This window comes from Microcaecilia unicolor, chromosome 2 (assembly GCF_901765095.1).
Source record: "Microcaecilia unicolor chromosome 2, aMicUni1.1, whole genome shotgun sequence".
Lineage (NCBI taxonomy): Eukaryota > Metazoa > Chordata > Amphibia > Gymnophiona > Siphonopidae > Microcaecilia > Microcaecilia unicolor.
In genome coordinates, this window is record NC_044032.1 from 351,113,561 (window position 1) to 351,133,034 (window position 19,474).

At 43.2% G+C, this 19,474-nt stretch overlaps 1 protein-coding gene across 1 annotated transcript in view; it reads right to left on the bottom strand.

The window, feature by feature from the left end:
* GAK (cyclin G associated kinase) overlaps positions 1–19,474 on the bottom strand; it is a 398,389-nt gene that overhangs the window by 211,437 nt on the left and 167,478 nt on the right. The window contains exons 9-10 of the mRNA XM_030194468.1: positions 11,779–11,891; positions 5,420–5,531 (exon numbers count right to left, since the gene is read on the bottom strand). Of these exons, the coding sequence (XP_030050328.1) occupies positions 5,420–5,531; positions 11,779–11,891 (225 nt within the window). The remainder of the gene's footprint in view (positions 1–5,419; positions 5,532–11,778; positions 11,892–19,474) is intronic.

The window sequence follows — 19,474 nt, forward strand, 5'->3', positions numbered from 1 at the left end:
GGAGTTGGTTCGGAAGGTAACTACTAAAATGGTCAGTAGTCTTTGTCAAAGCATATGAGGACAGCCACAAGGGTGATCACAGTTATGAAATTAGAGGTGCACATTAAATCTATATTTAGTGAACATCACTGGTTGCCTAAAGAACAGAGTATTAAAATTTTAATTGTAGTTTTTAAGATTCTTCAACTTTTGGAATTGTTGGAACTCGGCAGTCCTCTCATCCTCTCAAAAGGGACTGTTGGAACTCCCTGGGTGTATAATGCTAGCAAAACACAGAAATGCACCTTTTCATGTGTGGGTCCTGTTTTATGTAGTAAATTCCCAGAACAGCTGCAGAACATTACCAATATTTACAATTTTGGAAACTGTGTAAGGTAAGCTTTTTGTGGTAGCTATGGGGAGTGAGGAGAGGTAAGGAGCGAGTATGTTGAAGATATAGTGAGCTTGATAAGGAGACTTCTAAGCTGCTCAGGGCTGATGTTTAATGCTCTGCATTGTTCTGGATAATGTTTATATTGCAAACCATTTTGTAGACCCTGAAGAAACTATACACAAATCTTTAAGTGAATAAAATAAAAAGCATCAACTGGATCATCCTGAGACATCAGAATCAGAAACTGCAAAGTGGAAACAATAACTACAATTGTGGCACAAAATCTACATCTTTAACTACTTACTAAGGAAAAACATTAAGACTGATATATTGCTAAAACTAAGGCTCCTTGACCCCTGCTATATTATGTTTCAACGGTTTTTATTAATGACAGAACAAATGTAATACAAAACCTCCTTAACACAGTGGGTACAATACCATGTTATAACTCTTCTGGTTTCTACTCATCATTTATACCCCCACTGTATTGCAGTCATCAAACTTTAATCAAATTCCTCCCCCCCTTCCCACCATGGCTTCAGTTATTGGAGCTTACAATACATTATATCCAATAGAGATGTTATATCTATCTCCACATTATAACCATAAACATTAAACATACCTTAAATAGTATCCCCTTGACTCATGAAAGCGCTCATTTGTTTGTTGCTTGTCCCCCCCCTCCCTCAACCCCCCCAGAACCCCCCTTCCCTCTCCCTTCCACCCCACCCCTTTCCAGCTCACCTTCCCATTCTAAGCTTACCCCTTGAACAGTGACCTCTCCCCCCCTTTTTTTACCCCCTCCCCCCCAATCTACCCTTCCCCCCATCTCCATCTCTCCCCAAACTCCTCTGTTCATCGTGTTCTCCCTTCACTATTCCTGGTTGCCTGTGTTTCTCTAAGAAAAGGAATTCAGCACCAAACTGCGAGCTCTATGGGGCAGGGATTGGATACATGTATCCCAAACCAATAAAAAATATTGTTTTCATTTGAATGTGAGTCGGGCGTATTGTGCTTCTAGTAGCATCAAAATTATGCATCCTGTTCCTCCATTGCCAGTATGAGGGGGCTAGGTCGCTGGTCCACGCCCCCAAGATAACTCTCTTGCCCAACATTCCAGCCTTCCGAATGAACCATTTGAAATGTTTAGTTTGCAGTCCAAAGTCTTCATATCGGTCTAATAATAAGGCTATGGGTGACATCTTAATTGGTCTACCACCCAGTCTTTCTAAATAGCGAAGTATATCCCCCCAGAATTTCCGAATCAGGGCACATTTCCAAAATGCAAGCACAAAAGAATTTACTTCTGTTTTACATTTTTTGTATAGTGGGGTATCTATTCCTCCCACTTTGAAAAGTCGTTCCTGCGTAAAATAAGCTCTGTGGAGCAGGCAAAAATTACATTCGCGTAGCTCCGCGCTCACCGATCCCGACGGTATTCTTCCAACTAGTTGGTTCAAGGTGAACGAATCCCATGCAATACCAAAGTCCTGAGTCCATTTATTTTGCAGTTCCACTTTCCCTGGACTTATTTGAATATCTTCTAATGCTCTTTTTAGGGCGGACACCGAAAGCCCTCGGTCCTGAATGGGTTCAAAGAAATTTAACAATCGCTGTCTAAGGGGGAACCGCTCATCTTTCAGATCCATGGTGCTAACATAACGTTGTATCTGTCTATAGGCGAACATGTCCCGTCCCTCTACCTTTCCTGTCCACAATAACATCTCCCATGTCTTAAAATTTCCTTCCTCATCTAATAGATCCCCAACATACTGAATCCCATTCTTTGCCCATCTCCCCCTCCTATATTAAACTTCACTATATTAATACTCCTAGTTATTCCCCTCCTATATCTTTATTTTTACTATTTTTATATCAAACAATGATAGAAGTTTATGAAATAGCAGCAAAGTTTTTGCATCAAGCACTGAGATAAGTAGTGCTTCTGATTGCTCTTTGGAAATACCGGTGCTTTATTTTCATTTTTGGGCATCTGCTGAGTGTTACTTTAAAACAGTGCTTTTTTTGTGCTGGTACGCATCGATACGGCGTACCGGCACCTTTTTTTTTGCTAGGGCCAGCTCACCTGCCCGCCCTTAGCTCTCCAGCCCTGAATTCTGTTCCTGCCGCCCGCGACGCGTTTAAATCTTTAATTTCTTTTTACCTGAAGTTGCAGCGCTGGCTTTAGTGAAAGGACCAGACTCGCCTCCTCAGGCCTTCCCTTTGTTCCCTCTCAGTGTCCCACCCTTGCAGAAACAGGAAACTACGTTAGGAAGGCGGGACACTGAGAGGGAACAAAGGGAAGGCCTGAGGAGGCGAGTCTGGTCCTTTCACTAAAGCCAGCGCTGCAACTTCAGGTAAAAAGAAATTAAAGATTTAAACGCGTCGCGGGCGGCAGGAACAGAATTCAGGGCTGTCAGGGAGCTAAGGGCGGGCAGGTGGGGCTGCGGTAGTGGAACTCGACAGGGGATTAAAAGGGAAACAGGTGGAGGCTGGGGCGAGTTACTGGACATGGAGGGGAATCGATGAACATGGAGGGAAGAGCAGAGGAGAATCGCTGAACATGGATGGGATGGGAGGGCAGGGGAGAGAGGAGAACTTGCTGGACATGAAGAGGAGGATAGGGGTAAAGGAGAATCGCTGGACACAGATGGGAGGGGAGGGCAAAGGAGAATATGGACATGGATGGAGGAGAGAGAGGAGAAATGTTGGCCATGGATGGAGTGAAGGGAAGACGGGAAAGGAGATGCACATGGATCAAGGGGAGAGAGGAAAAATGCTGGACATGGATGGAGTGGAGTGCAGGGAAGAAAGGAGAAATGTTGGAGGGAAGGAAAGACAGAGGAAGTAGATGCACATGGATGGAGTGGAGAGGGAGAAGAGAAATGCTGGACACGGATGGAGGGGAGGGAAGACAGAGGAGGAGATGCACATGGATTTAGGGGAGAGGAGAAATGCTGGACATGGATGGAGGGGAGGAGAGAGGAGAAATGCTGGACATGGATGGGGGGGGGGGAGAGAGGAAAAATGCTGGGCATGGATGGAGGGGGAGAGAAAGGAGAAATGCTGGACATGGATGGAGGGAGGTGAGAGGAGAAATGCTGGACATGGATGGAGGGGGTGAGAGGAGAAATGCTGGACATGGATGGAGGGGGTGAGAGAGGAGAAATGCTGGACATGGATGGAGGGGGTGAGAGAGGAGAAATGCTGGACATGGATGGAGGGAGGAGAGAGAGGAGAAATGCTGGACATGGATGGAGGGAGGAGAGAGAGGAGAAATGCTGGACATGGATGGAGGGAGGAGAGAGGAGAAATGCTGGACATGGATGGAGGGAGGAGAGAGAGGAGAAATGCTGGACATGGATGGAGGGGGAGAGAGAGGAGAAATGCTGGACATGGATGGAGGGAGGAGAGAGAGGAGAAATGCTGGACATGGATGGAGGGAGGAGAGAGGAGAAATGCTGGACATGGATGGAGGAAGGTAGGAGAAATGCTGGACATGGATGGAGGGGGAGAGGAAAAATGCTGTACGTGGATGAAAAGAGGAAGGAGATGCATACTGACAAGATGAGGGAAAGGGAAAAGAGGAGAAAAGCTGCACATCAATGAATAAAATAGGCAAAAGCTGGATCCACTCTATACCTCCTCCAGTCAAGTCCGCAGAGGACCCAGCTTTTAACTATGGATGTAGGGCAAGAAATGAAGAAGAAAGGAGGAAAGTAAAGGAATAAATGGAAAGGAAGCCCTGGAAATGGAGTTAAGGGAACAGAGAGCAGCAGAATCAGCGACTGGGACCAACATGACCAGAAACACAAAGTCACCAGACAACAAAGGTAGAAAAAATAATTTTATTTTCATTTTAGTGTTTGGAAGATGTCCAATCTGAGAATTTATATCTGCTGTCTTATTTTGCACTGGGTATACTAGAGCTGTAACAGCTTATAGAAATTATTTATAATGAAAAAAAAAAAATCACAAGTTATTTTTTTCTCCTATACTGGTATAGTATTTTCAATACTGCTTATATGCGCCACAGATGGTAGAGGGTGTGTGGCTACTGTGGGTGTGGTTGCCATAGGGGTGGAGCCATAGATGGTGACCCCCGCCCATAATGAGTACTGGTACCTTTTTTCCTACAAAAAAAAAAGCACTGCTTTAAAATAAAATTTTCCAGTCAATGGACATTGTATTTTTATGCTTATTAGATTCCTTGCGGACCTGTTTAGTTTTTCATTATCATTGTTTGATATAAAATTAATAAAGTTAAAGATATGGGAGGGGAATAACTAGGAGTATCAATTACATTTAGAGCTTTTTAAGTGAGCCAAAAATTTTAGCTTTACTCACTAAGATTAAGCTTGGCTGTGGATTACAGCCTAAACTGAATTCTCCTTTACCCTCCTTAAAAATTTATTTAGATAAAAAGTTTATTGAATTTTTAGTGCAGGTCCCTTAGAACTTTATAACATCTATATTTTTTGTGGTGGAATTGATTCTTTCTTGTGATTTCGTATATTTTTATCTCTCCCTTGGGTTTTTTGCTTTTTGTTAGGCATTAGCACATGGCAGTCGCTAGCACAGCTTAATAAACAAGGGGGTTAGTTTTTTCCCCCTCTCCTCAGCTACAGTGAGAAAGATGGTGTCTGCTGAATTAAAAATGAAATTTTGAAAACAAAAAACTCGTCTGTTGCCCATTAACAGAGAACCTATACTATCTACTAGAAAATAAACTTTTGAAGGAAAACTTTATGAACATGGAGTATTGCAGTACCCACCCAACTTATTTCATGGAGGAAAATAAGACCAATGGGAGCCTTGCACATTCCCCTGCATATGCTCAGAAAAGCCTACAATCTTGCAAAAGCTAGAACTCTATCCAATCCTCAGCAGCATTAATGACGGTATCCCAACTGTTGTACTGACTTTGTCCTTAGCAAATTAGAAAAAACATATATTGCCTTAGTTGTCCACAAATGTTTGTATTTTTCAGCAAGTTTGAACATAGTTCTGAATGCCTGTGTTGTCTGTAATAAAATGTATACATACCTGCATTGTACATATTGTTCAACTGCCCTGCAGGTTTGGACCCCTGTGGCGTGGCACTTACAGGCATTCTTGGTTGAGCATTGTTTCCATAGCCACCATTTTCTTCTAACAGCTGTAAAAATACATATCCATAAAGAATCATCAACGTAATACTTTATTAATTCATGGCACTTCTATTAGAGAGGTCAATCAATCTTAAAATTTAATTCAATTAAAAAACATTTTCATACACTGCTTACCTAGCTTTAAGCCCAAGACTGTGCTCAGCAGCTGTAGTTTCAGCTAGTCATGTATACTAATGTAGAACAAATGCTAGCCATGAAACCAATCTAAAAGTATTAGCTTGCAATTTTCTTGAATAAAAGCTAATGCACTATAATTCAAATATACAAGCACACATTAAAAAAAAAACAGGAAACACATATCTAGAGATCAATATTCAGCTGAACGGAAAACATATGATTAGAAACCATCTAACAGACATTTCAACTTACACATATATTCAAACTACACATTTCATATTGTACCTCATATTTGTGTGTTGTGCCTAGACATTTAATTCACACTCTAACAGCTGAATATTGCTAATTAGATGTTTGAAATATATGTCTAGGTGTCACAAAAAGTCCAAAAGCCCATTCCACTTTTTGGATAATTAACTTTAACTATACAGTTTCAAAATTATCTATTTAGCCCCCAACAATTTTCTATAAAAAATAACATATACAACACTTAAGCAGCTGATGCTACTGAAGTCCACGTAAGTACTTTTGAATACTGACATCTAACAAGGCAAGATTACGTCCAAATAATGCTCTAAGCACAGCCAAACAATGGTGCCCCTCGGCCCTTCCACTGCTTAACTGACAAGACATAAAGGACCCCGGTTACTAAGGTGTGCCAGCATTTTTAGCGCATGCTAACCGTGTAGATGCTCATAAGAATATTATGGGCATCTACACAGTTAGCGTGAGCTAATGCTTAGAATGGGAATACGCCTCTAGAGCGACTTAGTAAACAGGGTCCTAAGACTCAATAAGTGCAGAGAAATATTGTATGAAACAAATTATCATATATTTTTATAATTAGAAAAACACTGACATCTATGTTGGATAATGGGTGTGGCAGATAGAAGTGAAAACGTAAAAGGCACAATAGCTAGGGGAAAAACTCTGTGGTGCCCCCGTCCCTTGATGCACTAAGCACGTGTTTTATTTTGCTTCATGGGGATAATTGCTTGTGGCGGGCAGCAAAACGCTCACCGCTGCCAGCTGAATATCAGGGGGGGGGGGGGGGGTAACTCTTGATTATGTTTGTTTTGCTTGTTAATTTGGACCTGTATGTTTTGTTGTAAACTACCCTCCCCTGCATTCTATATATGACACTTAGATTTGCGTTAATCTAGGGCTGACCTCTAAGTATTCAACTCCCTCATAATGCAATCCCTTTTCCTTCCATGTACGGTTCTGTTTTTAGCAAAACTTCCTCATCTTTTTTATTCCTTAAGGAAAAAAGGGAAAAGGATTCATGTGAGTTGTTGGTCAAACAATTTAAAAAAATATCCTCAAACTGTTACCTTCTGCTCTTTTAGGTTTTTAAGGCAAAGAACTCAAACTTTATTGTACAACTGCTCTTCCTCCTCAGTGTTAAACTTATGCTCCTTTTCATTTTAGCCCAGCCATTCTAGTCAGTCCTCAGAGAGGGAAACTACAATCTCGCTCCAGAACCTGGTATGTTTGTAACGTTGGTAAAGTTAGCAGATGTCACCTGAGTGACTTCCTCCCTTAGGCCTTTTTATCCTTTCTGCCCAAAGGATGTTGGAAAGAAACTACATGTCTGTCTGGGACCAGAATAACTTTTCATGAATTTAATGGAACAGGACAAAAATGGTGTGGGGGAAGAACTGGTGAAGAGACATCAACTTTAAAAATGGGCCAGATTATAGCAGGGGTCCCCCCCCCCACAAAAAGTAGAGCAATAGATTCAACTTCTATAGCATGGAAACACAGCAGCTAAGGAATGTTCCTTTCTAACTCCCTTCTTCTCTACTCTCCTGGTCACAGACACAGCCAACACACACACACACACAGATACACATACACAAACACAGATGCATGCACATGTATGACAGACATGTATATACACAAAATATATATATATACAGATATGTAACGGGAAACAATTCCACTATACATGTATTCTGTGCTTATATATTTTTATAAAATATGCAGGTACATTATAATTCTTCATCCAGAACGCCTACATATGGCATGCATAGAAGTATATGTGCCATCCTGCTGAAGTGCAAACATCTATGTGCATATACCATGGGGAATATTTCCTATAAGGACTTCTCCATCTGTAAAAATGTATTTACATGTGGAAAAACCTTTAAAGTTACGCCAAAGTATTCAGCTGCCTGCCTTAAATATTGGATGCTAACAAGAGAAGAGCAATGATGAATTTTGGACTGCTACCCTGATGAAGGAAACAAATCCTGGTCATGTTGGTAGTAGATCTAATGTTACTAACAGTTAGTTTGACAGCAGTTTGAAACTAAGGGGGGAAGAGATGGGAATTGGGACTTGATATACCACTTTTCTGTGATTTTTGCAACTACATTCAAAGCTGTTTATGTAGTATATAAAGGTACTTATTTGCACCTAGGGAAATGGAGGGTTAAGTGACTTGCCCAGGGTCACAAAGCTGCAGTGGGAATCGATCCCAGCCCCCCCCCCCCCCCCCCCCCCCCCCCCCCCAGGATCATAGTCCACTGCACTAACCACTAGACGACTACTCCACTGAAAGCATATTTAAATGGAACCGGTTGACGGACAGATGCCAGAGGGTGGTGGTAAATGGAATTCGCTCGGATGAGGGAAAGGTGAGTAGTGGAGTGCCTCAGGGATCGGTGCTTGGGCCGATTCTGTTCAATATCTTTGTGAGTGACATTGCCGAAGGATTAGAAGGTAAAGTTTGCCTATTTGCGGATGATACCAAGATTTGTAACAGAGTGGACACCCTGGAGGGAGTGGAAAACATGACAAAGGATATGCAGAAGCTAGAAGAATGGTCTAAGGTTTGGCAATTAAAATTCAATGCGAAGAAATGCAAAGTAATGAACTTAGGGAGTTGAAATCCATGGGAGACGTATGTGTTAGGCGGTGAGAGTCTGATATGTACAGACAGGGAGAGGGATCTTGGGGTGATAGTATCTGAGGATCTGAAGGCGACGAAACAGTGTGACAAGGCGGTGGCCATAGCCAGAAGATTGCTAGGCTGTATAGAGAGGTGTGACCTGCAGAAGAAAGGAGGTGTTGATGCCCCTGTACAAGTCATTGGTGAGGCCCCACCTGGAGTATTGTGTTCAGTTTTGGAGGCCGTATCTTGCTAAGGATGTAAAAAGAATTGAAGCGGTGCAAAGAAAAGCTACAAAAATGGTATGGGATTTGCGTTACAAGAGGTATGAGGAGAGACTTGCTGACCTGAACATGTATACCCTGGAGAAAAGGAGAAACAGGGGTGATATGATACAGACGTTCAAATATTTAAAAGGTATTAACCCGCAAACGAACCTTTTCCGGAGATGGGAAGGCGGTAGAACTAGAGGACATGAAATAAGATTGAAGGGGGCAGACTCAAGAAAAATGTCAGGAAGTATTTTTTCACGGAGAGAGTGGTGGATACTTGGAATGCCCTCCCATGGGAGGTGGTGGAAATGAAAACAGTAATAGAATTCAAAAATGCGTGGGATAAACATAAAGGAATCCTGTTCAGAAGGAATGAATCCTCAGAAGCTCAGCGGAGATTGGGTGGCAGCACCGGTGGTGGGAGGTGGGGCTAGTGCTGGAGAGACTTCTATGGTCTGTGCCCTGAAAATGGCAGATACAAATCAAGGCCAGGTATACACATAAAGTAGCACATATGAGTTTATCTTGTTGGGCAGACTGGATGGACCGTACAGGTCTTTCTCTGCCGTCATCTACTATGTTACTATGTAAGAGTACCCATACTGGGTCAGACCAATGGTCCATCTAGTCCAGTATCCTGTTTTCCAAACAGTGGCCAAGCCAGGTCACAAGTACCTTGCAGAAAACCGAATCGTGGCAACACTCCATACTACAAATACCAGGGCAAGTAGTTGCTTCCCATGTCTGACTCAATAGCAAACTATGGACTTTTCCTACAGGAATTTGTCCAAACCTTTTTTAAACATCCTCCAGCAAAGAGTTCCAGAGCTTAACTATTCGCTGAGTGAAAAAATATTTCCTCCTATTTGTTTTAAAAGTATTTCCATGTAACTTCCTCGAGTGTCTCCTAGTCTTTGTACTTTTGGAACGAGTAAAAAATTGATTTACTTCTACTCATTCCACACCACTCAGGATTTTGTAGACCTCAATCATATCTCCCCTCATCCGTCTCTTTTCCAAGCTGAAGAGCCCTAACCTCTTTAGTCTTTCCTCATACAAGAGGAGGTCCATCCCCTTTATCATTTTGGTTGCTCTTCTTTGAACCTTTTCTAAATCCGTAAACCACCCAAACTCACTAAGCGCATGGAAAGCTATGTGCAGAAATGCTCATAGTCTAAGTAAAAAGGTTCGAGACTTGCAAGCCCTGATGTTTGAAGAAAACTTGGATACTGTTGCTATTACGGAGACGTGGTTCAATGATTCCCATGAATGGGATGTGACCGTACCGGGTTATAACCTTACTAGCCGTTGAGCCCGTAAAAACAGGCTAGTATAGGAAAGGGGGGGGTTGAAAGCCCCTTCCCGTCACCGCTGCAAGGCCCCCCGCCGCCGAGCTCCCCCCCACCAAGTCGCCACCACCCCTCCGGGCCCTCGCTCCGCTATTGAAACAGCGAGGGAATGCAGCACACAGCTCTGCTCTGCTGAGCTGCCGTCGGCCTTCCTTCTTCTTCTCTGCCTGTGTCCCGCCCTCGTGTGATGTAACGTCGTCAAGGGCGGGACACAGGCAGAGAAGAAGAAGGAAGGACAGCAGCTCAGCAGAGCTGTGTGCTGCGTTCCCTTGCTGTTTCAATAGTAGAGCGAGGGCCCGGCCGGGTGGAGGGTGGGTGGCAGCGGCGACTGCGGGTGGAGGGAGCGTTAGCGACGGCGATGTCATCCCTCGCAAATGCGCAGTACAGACCCTCTCTGTTCCGCCCCCGTCATCACGTATTGACGCGGGGGCGGGGCAGAGAGGGTCTCTACTGCGCATTTGCGAGTGAGTACGACACTCGGCCAGAGAGGGCCGAAGAGGTGGAGGAGTGGCTCTGTATCTAAGGGACAATATCAGAGCGGCTGAAATGTGGGGAACCTGGGGAAAGGAAGAAGCTTTACAGATCGTCCTGGAAAGAGAAGACGGAACATGTATCCACACGGGGGTCATCTACAGACCTCCTGCACAAACGGAGATGTTAGACAAAGATCTGATAGAAGATATTCAAAAGATTGGTATGAAAGGGGAGGTGCTACTGTTGGGAGATTTCAATTTGTCTGACATGGAATGGAACGTCCCATCTGCGGAATCGAAAAGAAGTAGGGAGATTGTGGATGCCTGTCAAAGTGCCTTGCTCAGACAACGACTTGTAGAGGGGCATCAACACCTCCTTCTGCTGGTTATGCCCCTCTCAACGCAGCCTAGCATCCTTCTGGCCACGGCCGTCGCCTTGTCGCATTGTTTCTTCACCTTTAGATCCTCAGACACCAACACCCCAAGGTCTCTCTCCTGAGTCGAGCTTACTAATCTCTCCCCTCCTATCCGTTATTTTCTTTTGGGTTTCTACACCCTAAGTGCATCACTCTACACTTCTTGGCATTAAATTTTAACTGTGTTAAACTTTGGGTTCAATATAATTCAAACTAGTGTGGGTAATCAATGATAACTATTCCACCAGTGTTGTTTAATGTATTATGATTTAAATATTTTTTTTGTTTTTTATAATGCAGTGCTCAGAAATTTGCTTCAAGTGCCTTTACACCATAAAAAATGGAGTCGGCCCACAGCAATCCGCCATCATAGCACTGATCCTGCCTACCTCCACAATAATATAAGCAATCTGAATGGAGTTATGCTTAAATGCAATATAAGACACTTATCTTTAAGCAGTCAGTGACTACCAACGTGAAATCTCTTGCGGTTGTTGCCGGGCCGTCACCCTAGTGCTGTAGTGACATGTGGTTAAAAGAACTTCTTTATTAAGCACATTCTATAAAATTTAGGTGTACTTTACAGAATACACATAGGTGTATTTTTTTTCTGTGCAGAATGTTCAGGCGCCCTAAATGCATAAAAATTACTATTCAATAAGAAGCAGATTGACAAAAATATATATGCACTCTGTAAAACTTATCTCTTACCTCTGTAATAGGTGACTTTGGATTCACATTCCTGGCCGCTGCAATATCCTGTAGCTGATTAACAAGCTCCATTATAGACAGCCTTTCCACTGGGTTGACCTTCAGCATGGACCCTAAAGAAGTACATTCAAAATATCAGGACAGAACTTTGGCCTATTTCTGATCTTTGTAAATGGCAGAATTCTTAAATTTAAAGAAATATATCCAAAGTATTTCTATGTTCTAAAACATTTACCCCCTGTTTGCTAAACTATGTAGCAATGCTGACACAGCCCATTCAAAGTGAATGGGCAGTGATGGCATTAGCGCATGGCAGCTGCTAGATCGACTTAGTAAACAGGGGGTTAAGGAAGTAAATTTTGTAGTTATTTTTGTACATTTTTACATGAGTAAATAGCTTCTTATAACATACCAACCTGTGTTAAAATACATGCCGTGACATGATGGTGCATACTTTGCTGAGAGGCATATACAGGGTTTGCAAGTAGGTGCTAATACACTAATGTACACATTTATACTGTAATTGCTCAAGAGCAGGTGTCACTATATGGCATCTGAAAGGTAGGCATGATTTCTGCCACTTTCACTAGTATTTTAGAAAGACACACAACAGCATTTTAGAAAAGACATTCAACTCAGAAAATAGATTCCCAGGTCAATGTGGCCTAGTGGTTTGAGCACCGGTCTTGCAATCCAGAGGTGGCCGGTTCAAATCCCTTTGCTGCTCCTTATGATCCTGGGCAAGTCACTTAACCCTCCATTGCCTCAGGTGAGCCCTCCTGGGACAGAGAAATATCCAGTGTACCTGAATGTAACTCACCTTGAGCTACTACTGAAAAAGGTGTGAGGAAAATGGAAATGTGTCACTGGTGGTGTTACTATTTTAGAACAGGATCTGTCAACGTACAACCTGTTCTAAAATACATGATAAATAACCATCCATGTGTTGGCTACATCCAGTATGAACATCCATGTTACAAATGTTCAGACTATGAACTGGGCAACAAGGCACACAAACGTTAACTGTGGAACGTAGGAATATCTATGTTATAAAACGGCCACACAGATTCCATGTGGAGTGGATAAGTAGCCTAATGGTTAGGAGCAGAGAGCTGAGAACCTGGAGATCCTGGTTCAAATCATACTGCAGCCCTTTCTGGATTTTTTAAAAAATTGTGAGCCCTTCATGGGCAGAAAAATGCCTACTTGCCAACTTTACCTGAATGTACACCGCTTCAGTAGCCTACAGACTTGCAGGTGGTATATAAGAAATTAATTAAAAAAAAATAATTATACCATGAGCATCCATAGCTCCTGAAGCCATCACAAGAGCCCAGAATCTCTTGCAAGCTTTATATTTGAGGGAGGGGGGAGGGGAGAAAGAACCGCAACTACTGGGGGATTAAGGAAGTGAATTCCCATAATCCCTCCACTGGAGAGCTGCTCAATCACAGCATGTTTCTATAAGCTGGACATGCTGGGTACCAGACCTAAAATACCAACAATCATCACTTTAAATAGAAACATCCCTTTCCATTCAGAAATCTGAGTTGGAGGTTCATATTTTGGCCTCTTCCTAGATCCACCCAAAATACACCTCCTCAAAATAAGGATGTACTGCATTTTCAGATGTCTGTATGCCTAAATGCAAGTTTTAAGATGTCCAAAGCATGAATCAAGCTTTTAAAATAAGGGCCACAGATACCAATATGCCCTAATAAAATAATACCTAAATAGGCACTTACATGTCCTTTTCAACCATGGTGACCTGTTATTAAGCTAGCCTTCACATGTGGAACAAAATATTTCTATAAACTGTGTTCAAAACACATCAAAGCTGCTTAGGATTAGCTGTCAAGAGAACTCCCCAATACAAAAAAACAAACACAAAAAAATAAAATTCCTCAGTCCACTGCAGAGGAAACTGTCTCTAAATCCATCTGAGAGTATCCTCTATAGCGAGCATCCAGATTTAGAAAAGTTTGGTTTAAAAAACAAGAAGTCTCCAAATTCTTTAAAACTTTTCATGAGGGCTTCTAGAGACCTCTCAGAGTTTGGCAACATGGACTATCATCATCTGTATGGCTGTGAAATTCCTCAGACATCATTAGGAACAGAATCTGCGAACTCCACCACACACTATGCACAGTGTTCCACCAAGTACATGCCCTTGAACAGCTGGTATAATTTTATGCAGGACAATTCTGAAAGAACCTCTTCCCAAAAGACTTCAATACCTGAGCCTCTCTCCCAGGGGTCACCAAAGAGTGAGTCTTGGGACTCTTGGCTTTTTTTGAGAGCAGATTAGACCACCACAGAATGATGAGAAAGCTGTTGCTTCTCAAATCCTGGAGCATTCTGGATTCAACACAGAGCCAACATTCTCATCTGCATGCCCTTCAGTAAATGGGGTACTGTCAGCGCCTTTGGGGGAGGGGGGGGGAGGGACTAGAGGATATCCAGTATTTCTGCCCTGGGCTGCTCCTCCATCTCTAACTGAAATGGGATAGCCTACACCATTTCCTATATAAAATCAGTGAAAGAGAGCTCCTATGGTGGGGTATCTGCAGTTCTTATGTGGAGGGGAGGGGTCTGATGGGAGACCCTACAAGAAGCTCCCTGGCTCCTCTTCAGACTCCCAGAAACACTTTGACTCAGCTTCAGAGAGGCCACATCTTCCTAAGTCCATGTTTATTAAATTTTGATATACTGCCTGGCCTTTTTGGTTCAAGGCGATAGAAAATAATTTTTAAAAAAAGGTGTAAAGAAAAGAAATTCCATAAAAAGTCACAACACATAGAAACATAGAAACATGACGGCAGATAAAGGCCATATGACCCATCCAGTCTGCTCATCCTCTGTAATCCCTAATTCTTCCTGTTCCTAAGCGATCCCACATGCTTATCCCATTACTTTTTAAATTCTGGAACAGTCCTCGACTCCACATCTCCACCACCCTTTCTGTGAAACAGTACTTCCTTAGATTATTTCTAAGCCTATTCCCTCTTAACTTCATCATATGCCCCCTCATTCCAGAGCATTCCCTCATTTGAAAAAGGCTCTCTTCCTGTACATAAATGCCCTTGAGATATTTAAATGTCTCTATCATGTCTCCTCTCTCCCAGCGTATACATGTTGAGGTTCATAAGCCTGTCCCCTATAATTTTAGCATTCAAGACCGCTTACTAATTTCGTAGCCACCCTCTGGACCGACTCCATCCTGTTTATATCTTTCCGTAGGTGCGGTCTCCAGAACTGCACACAGTACTCCAAATGAGCCAGTGATAATACTTAAAAAGGGGAGTAACATGGTCATAATTTCAAATAAGACCCTCCATTTATAATTACAGACACTTGTTCATTAACGGACAATTTGTATTTTTTAGTCAGTTGTGACTCCCAGGTATCTGAAGCTATCAACCACTTTGATAGGCATGCCAAATAGAACAGGAGCTAATGTAGGTCGATCTGAATGGCCAGTAATCCAGCAAACAGTGGTGTACTACCAGCCAACTAAGACACTGCACCTGAACAGTTTTGAGGATCTGCTAAATCCAAGGTAGAAGGACACCTTAGATAGTAAGAGAATATCATCATAACAACAATAGACAATTTGTCCGTAACCTTATATGATGGCAAATAGAGGGCTCAGAAAAATATTGATTAAAATAGAATAGAGCACTGTGAAACTCCATACCTCATCTGGAAGGTCCTCGAGATGCTTGAATTAGAAGATACTGTTAAAGATCTTTTGGGAAAAAATGAGGTGAACCATTCTAACACAATATCAGTAAATCCAATAGAATTCAATCATTGACAAAGTATGGTTATGATCAACTAGAGCAAAACCTGATGCTAGGTCAAATGATATGGCAAGGGCAATATAGCCATTGTTTAGCAGTTCATGAAGTTCATTCAAGACAGCAGTCATAATATTTTTAGTACTGTGTCCTGCCCTGAATCTAGACTGATGAGGATGTAATAAGTCCATTGATTCCACTGATTCCATGAAATTCAACAGCTGTTTAAGAACAATCTGCTCTACAACTTTAGCTGGAAAGCAGAGATTAAAGACAGGTCTATAATTCTGAACAGATTTGACAGATTTAAGAACTGGGAGGACTAAAGAATGCTTTCAATGATTAGGATAAATTCCTTTAGATAAGCTTTAATCAATCATTTGTAGTAACAATGGAATTAAACCATGTTTAGGCATTTTAATCCAAGAGGCAGGTATATCAAAGCCTATCACTGGAACTCTTCAGATCAGAGAGCTACTTAAAAAGTGAAGTTAGTGAGCAGGGTTGAAAAAACTGCCATTGGGCTCTAGGCAGAGCTCCTAGCTCTGAACTTAAAATCAAATCAGTCACAATTTTTCTGGTCCCTTAAAGGAGTATTTTTAAATACAGTATGTAAAGAGTCTATCTTAGACTGAAATGTTTTAAGTGTTCGCCTAGTGATTCAACAGAGGGTGCATTTACAGAGCATAACATATTAACCTATCCAGTAAGAGTATTTACCAATATATCTCATTGTAGAGGACAGGGAAAGAGGTCGCTGACCTCATTAAGAAACATACGGACACCATCCAGTCCCTCTCCCAGTGACCACCTTCTGCACCTTCCACCACTGAAGAAGTTCCTACTACTCTCAAAGGCATAGGTATACTTCTGCCCATCTTCAGCAGCAGGTCCAGCCCCAATGCCCCCGGGTCCACCAGCAATGACAGCAACAGTCATAGTCACAGCCTGCACCCGTGTCAAAAACAGAGGGCAGTGTCCATTCTGAATGACCTTCTGCTAGGTGGGAGGCTGAATTTTTCCAAAACAGATGGTCCCTTTTAACCTCAGACTGGTGGAGTCTCCAAGTAGTATGGATGGGGTAGGCTCTCCACTGGCAAAGGAAACCTCTAAATTGTCCTCCACATGTGTCATTCATCAGCACCCAGAATGAGCAGGTATTTGTAGAGGAACAATGCCCTTCTCCAGCCCCATGCGGTCAAGCCCGTCCCACCAGGGCAGGAATTCTATTCCAGGTATTTTCTCATGGTCAGAAAGACAGGGGGATTTTGTCCCATCTTAGACCTCAGGGGCCTGAACAGATATCAAGTCTATGAAAAGTTCAGGATGGTTTCCCTAGGCTCCCTCCTCCTCATGATTCAGGAAAAAGACTGGCTATGCTTTCTGGACTTTGAAGGATGTATATACCCATATCCAGATATCTCCCAGTCACCGGAAGTACCTCAGATTCCTAGTAGGGAAGCACCATTACCAGTACTGCATCCTGCCATTTGGCCTTGTATCCACGCCCAGGGTGTTTACAAAATGTCTTCAGTATGTCCCCTAACTTTTCAGGGTACAGAATATATATTTTAGGAATCTTTGCAAATGGAACTGTTTCTTAAGGGTCATGAGAATGATTCCCTAAGCTAAATAATATGTACTTATAGATAACTAGTAAAAAAGGCCCGTTTCCGAAACCAATGAAACGGGCGCTAGCATGTGGGGGTTTTTTTGTGTGTGTATGTGTCACAGAGTTATTGTGTGTGTGTGTGTGTGGTGTGTGTGCAGGTTGTTGATGTGTGTCTTTTTTTTAGTTTTTTGGCTTGGGGGGTTGGGGGTTATGCTGTGCTATGCTGGCAAAGTGGGATGGATTGGTTTGTGGCTTTGAGGGTGTGTGTCTGTTGTATTGTGTGTGTGTGGTTTTGTCTGTCAAGGAGGTTTGTGGAGGGGGGTCTGTTGGTGAAATGTAAATGTGGTTGTAGGGGGTCAGCCTTTGCTGAGTGGTGGATTGTTTTTTCCGGGGTTTTTTTTTTGTGTTGTGCTGAGGCAGCAGTGTTGTTTTAGATGGGCGGAAGGTAGAGGAGCACGTTCTTGGTCTGTCGGTATTTTTTGGCCGTTTCAGGGCTGCTGTAGGGGAACACTGGAAGAGAAATGTGCAGTGGGAAGCAGTGCCATCTTTTTCCGTTGGGCTGGGGTTCTTGGCATCCTGGAGGTGGGAGACGGCTTGCTTGAGGACAGGGATGGTTGTTTTAAGTTGGCGGAAGGGAGAGGAGCACGGTCTTGGGCCATCGGGTGGTGATCTGGTATGTTTGGTCCATTTCAGGCTGGCTGCAGGGGAATGTTGGAACATGCGCTGCGGGAAGATGCGCCGTCTTTTCCGGGTGCTCGGGGAATCCCCGAGGTGGGAGACGGCTTGCCTGAGGCTGGGGATGGTTGGGCACGGCCGCGTTGGCAAAAGGGGAAGAGGAAGAGGGTGGGGAGTTACCTGTAGCTGCGTGAGAAAATGGGTATTCTTTGTTTTGTATTATTAGTTTGCATTTCTGTTGAAGAAAGAGTGGATGCCTTTTGAATGATGGAGGTGGTGCGTCGGTGTGCGGTTGTTTTGTTAGTTTGGCAGCCAGTCTCCAGCGATTCCTAGGCAGGGAAGGAGTAGGGAAACACGCTCCGCGTGTTTCCCTACTCTTCCCCCTTCCTTGGTCACTGTTTGCTGCTGGCTGGGTCGCGGGTAATCCTTCCAGCTGGGCCGCAGCTTGTCCTGTTTGCCCACGTCCCAGATGGTGACGGGCACGTTGTTTTCCGGCTCCTCTGACTCCATGTCAAGCGAACCCAAATATAGTCTTTGCTATGGGCCCTCTGGCACTCTTCAGTACTGGCAGTAGGCATTTAAAAATTTCTCCCCCCCCCCCCCCCCCGGTCTATTTTTGCACATACCCACAGCAGGAATATTCTTCTCTCGTTCCAGCGGTGGTTCTGTGCTCTCCGTGCTGCACAGATAATGAACCATTCTGCTGGGGAATGCTCCTCCCTTATTGTCACGTAGTTTCCTCTCATTGGTCCGTCTTACGTTGCCTAGTGTTGCCTGGGAACGGTGTTGTGATGGTCCTTTATGTTTCAGAATGTAGAGGGTGTTTTTTTCTGATTGGTCCGTCATGCGAGGGCGGGGCAGAGAGACATGGTCAGTGTTGTGGCTTCACCACCATGAATCCATGAACCCTTCAGTGAGTGACTGAGTGACTGAGTGACTTCAGAACGTTGTCTTCAGAACGTTGAGGGTGAGTTTTATTATAGTAGATAATATTGCATGGTTAGTTTAACTAACTTTGTTTTCATCAGATTGACTGTGTATTATAAGTTTGGTGACTCATCTCTTGATGTGGGCTAGTTGGTGATGTAAAAATTGTAATCTTCTTTTTATTATTTCCTGTAATTCCATTTCTGTACATGTTCCAATTATAATTTGTAAGTTTATAAAATCAAAGAACAAAAAATGTCTTCAGTAGTTGCAGTGTTGCTATGCAGACTGGGAGTGCATGTGTTTCCCTATCTGAATGGCTGGCTGGCCAAGATAACATCGCAGGAGAGTGATCAAGAATCAATGCAGAGAACTATCCAGGTGCTGGAGTTCCTAGGATTCATTATAAACAATCCCAAATCCCATCTCCAGCCCGCTCAACAATTAGAGTATATAGGAGCCCTGCAAGACACAGTGGAAGCTCAAGACTTTCTCCCCCAAGATCAGGTGACTGCTCTCATTACAATCACTGACCAGTATCACAGCAGCCAGCAGGTTACAGTTCGGCAGATGTTGAGACTGCTAGGCCTCATGGTCTCTATAGTAGAAATTATTACCATGGCACGTCTCCATTTCAGGAATACCCAGTGGACTCTGGCTTCTCAGTGGCATCAGGCCACAA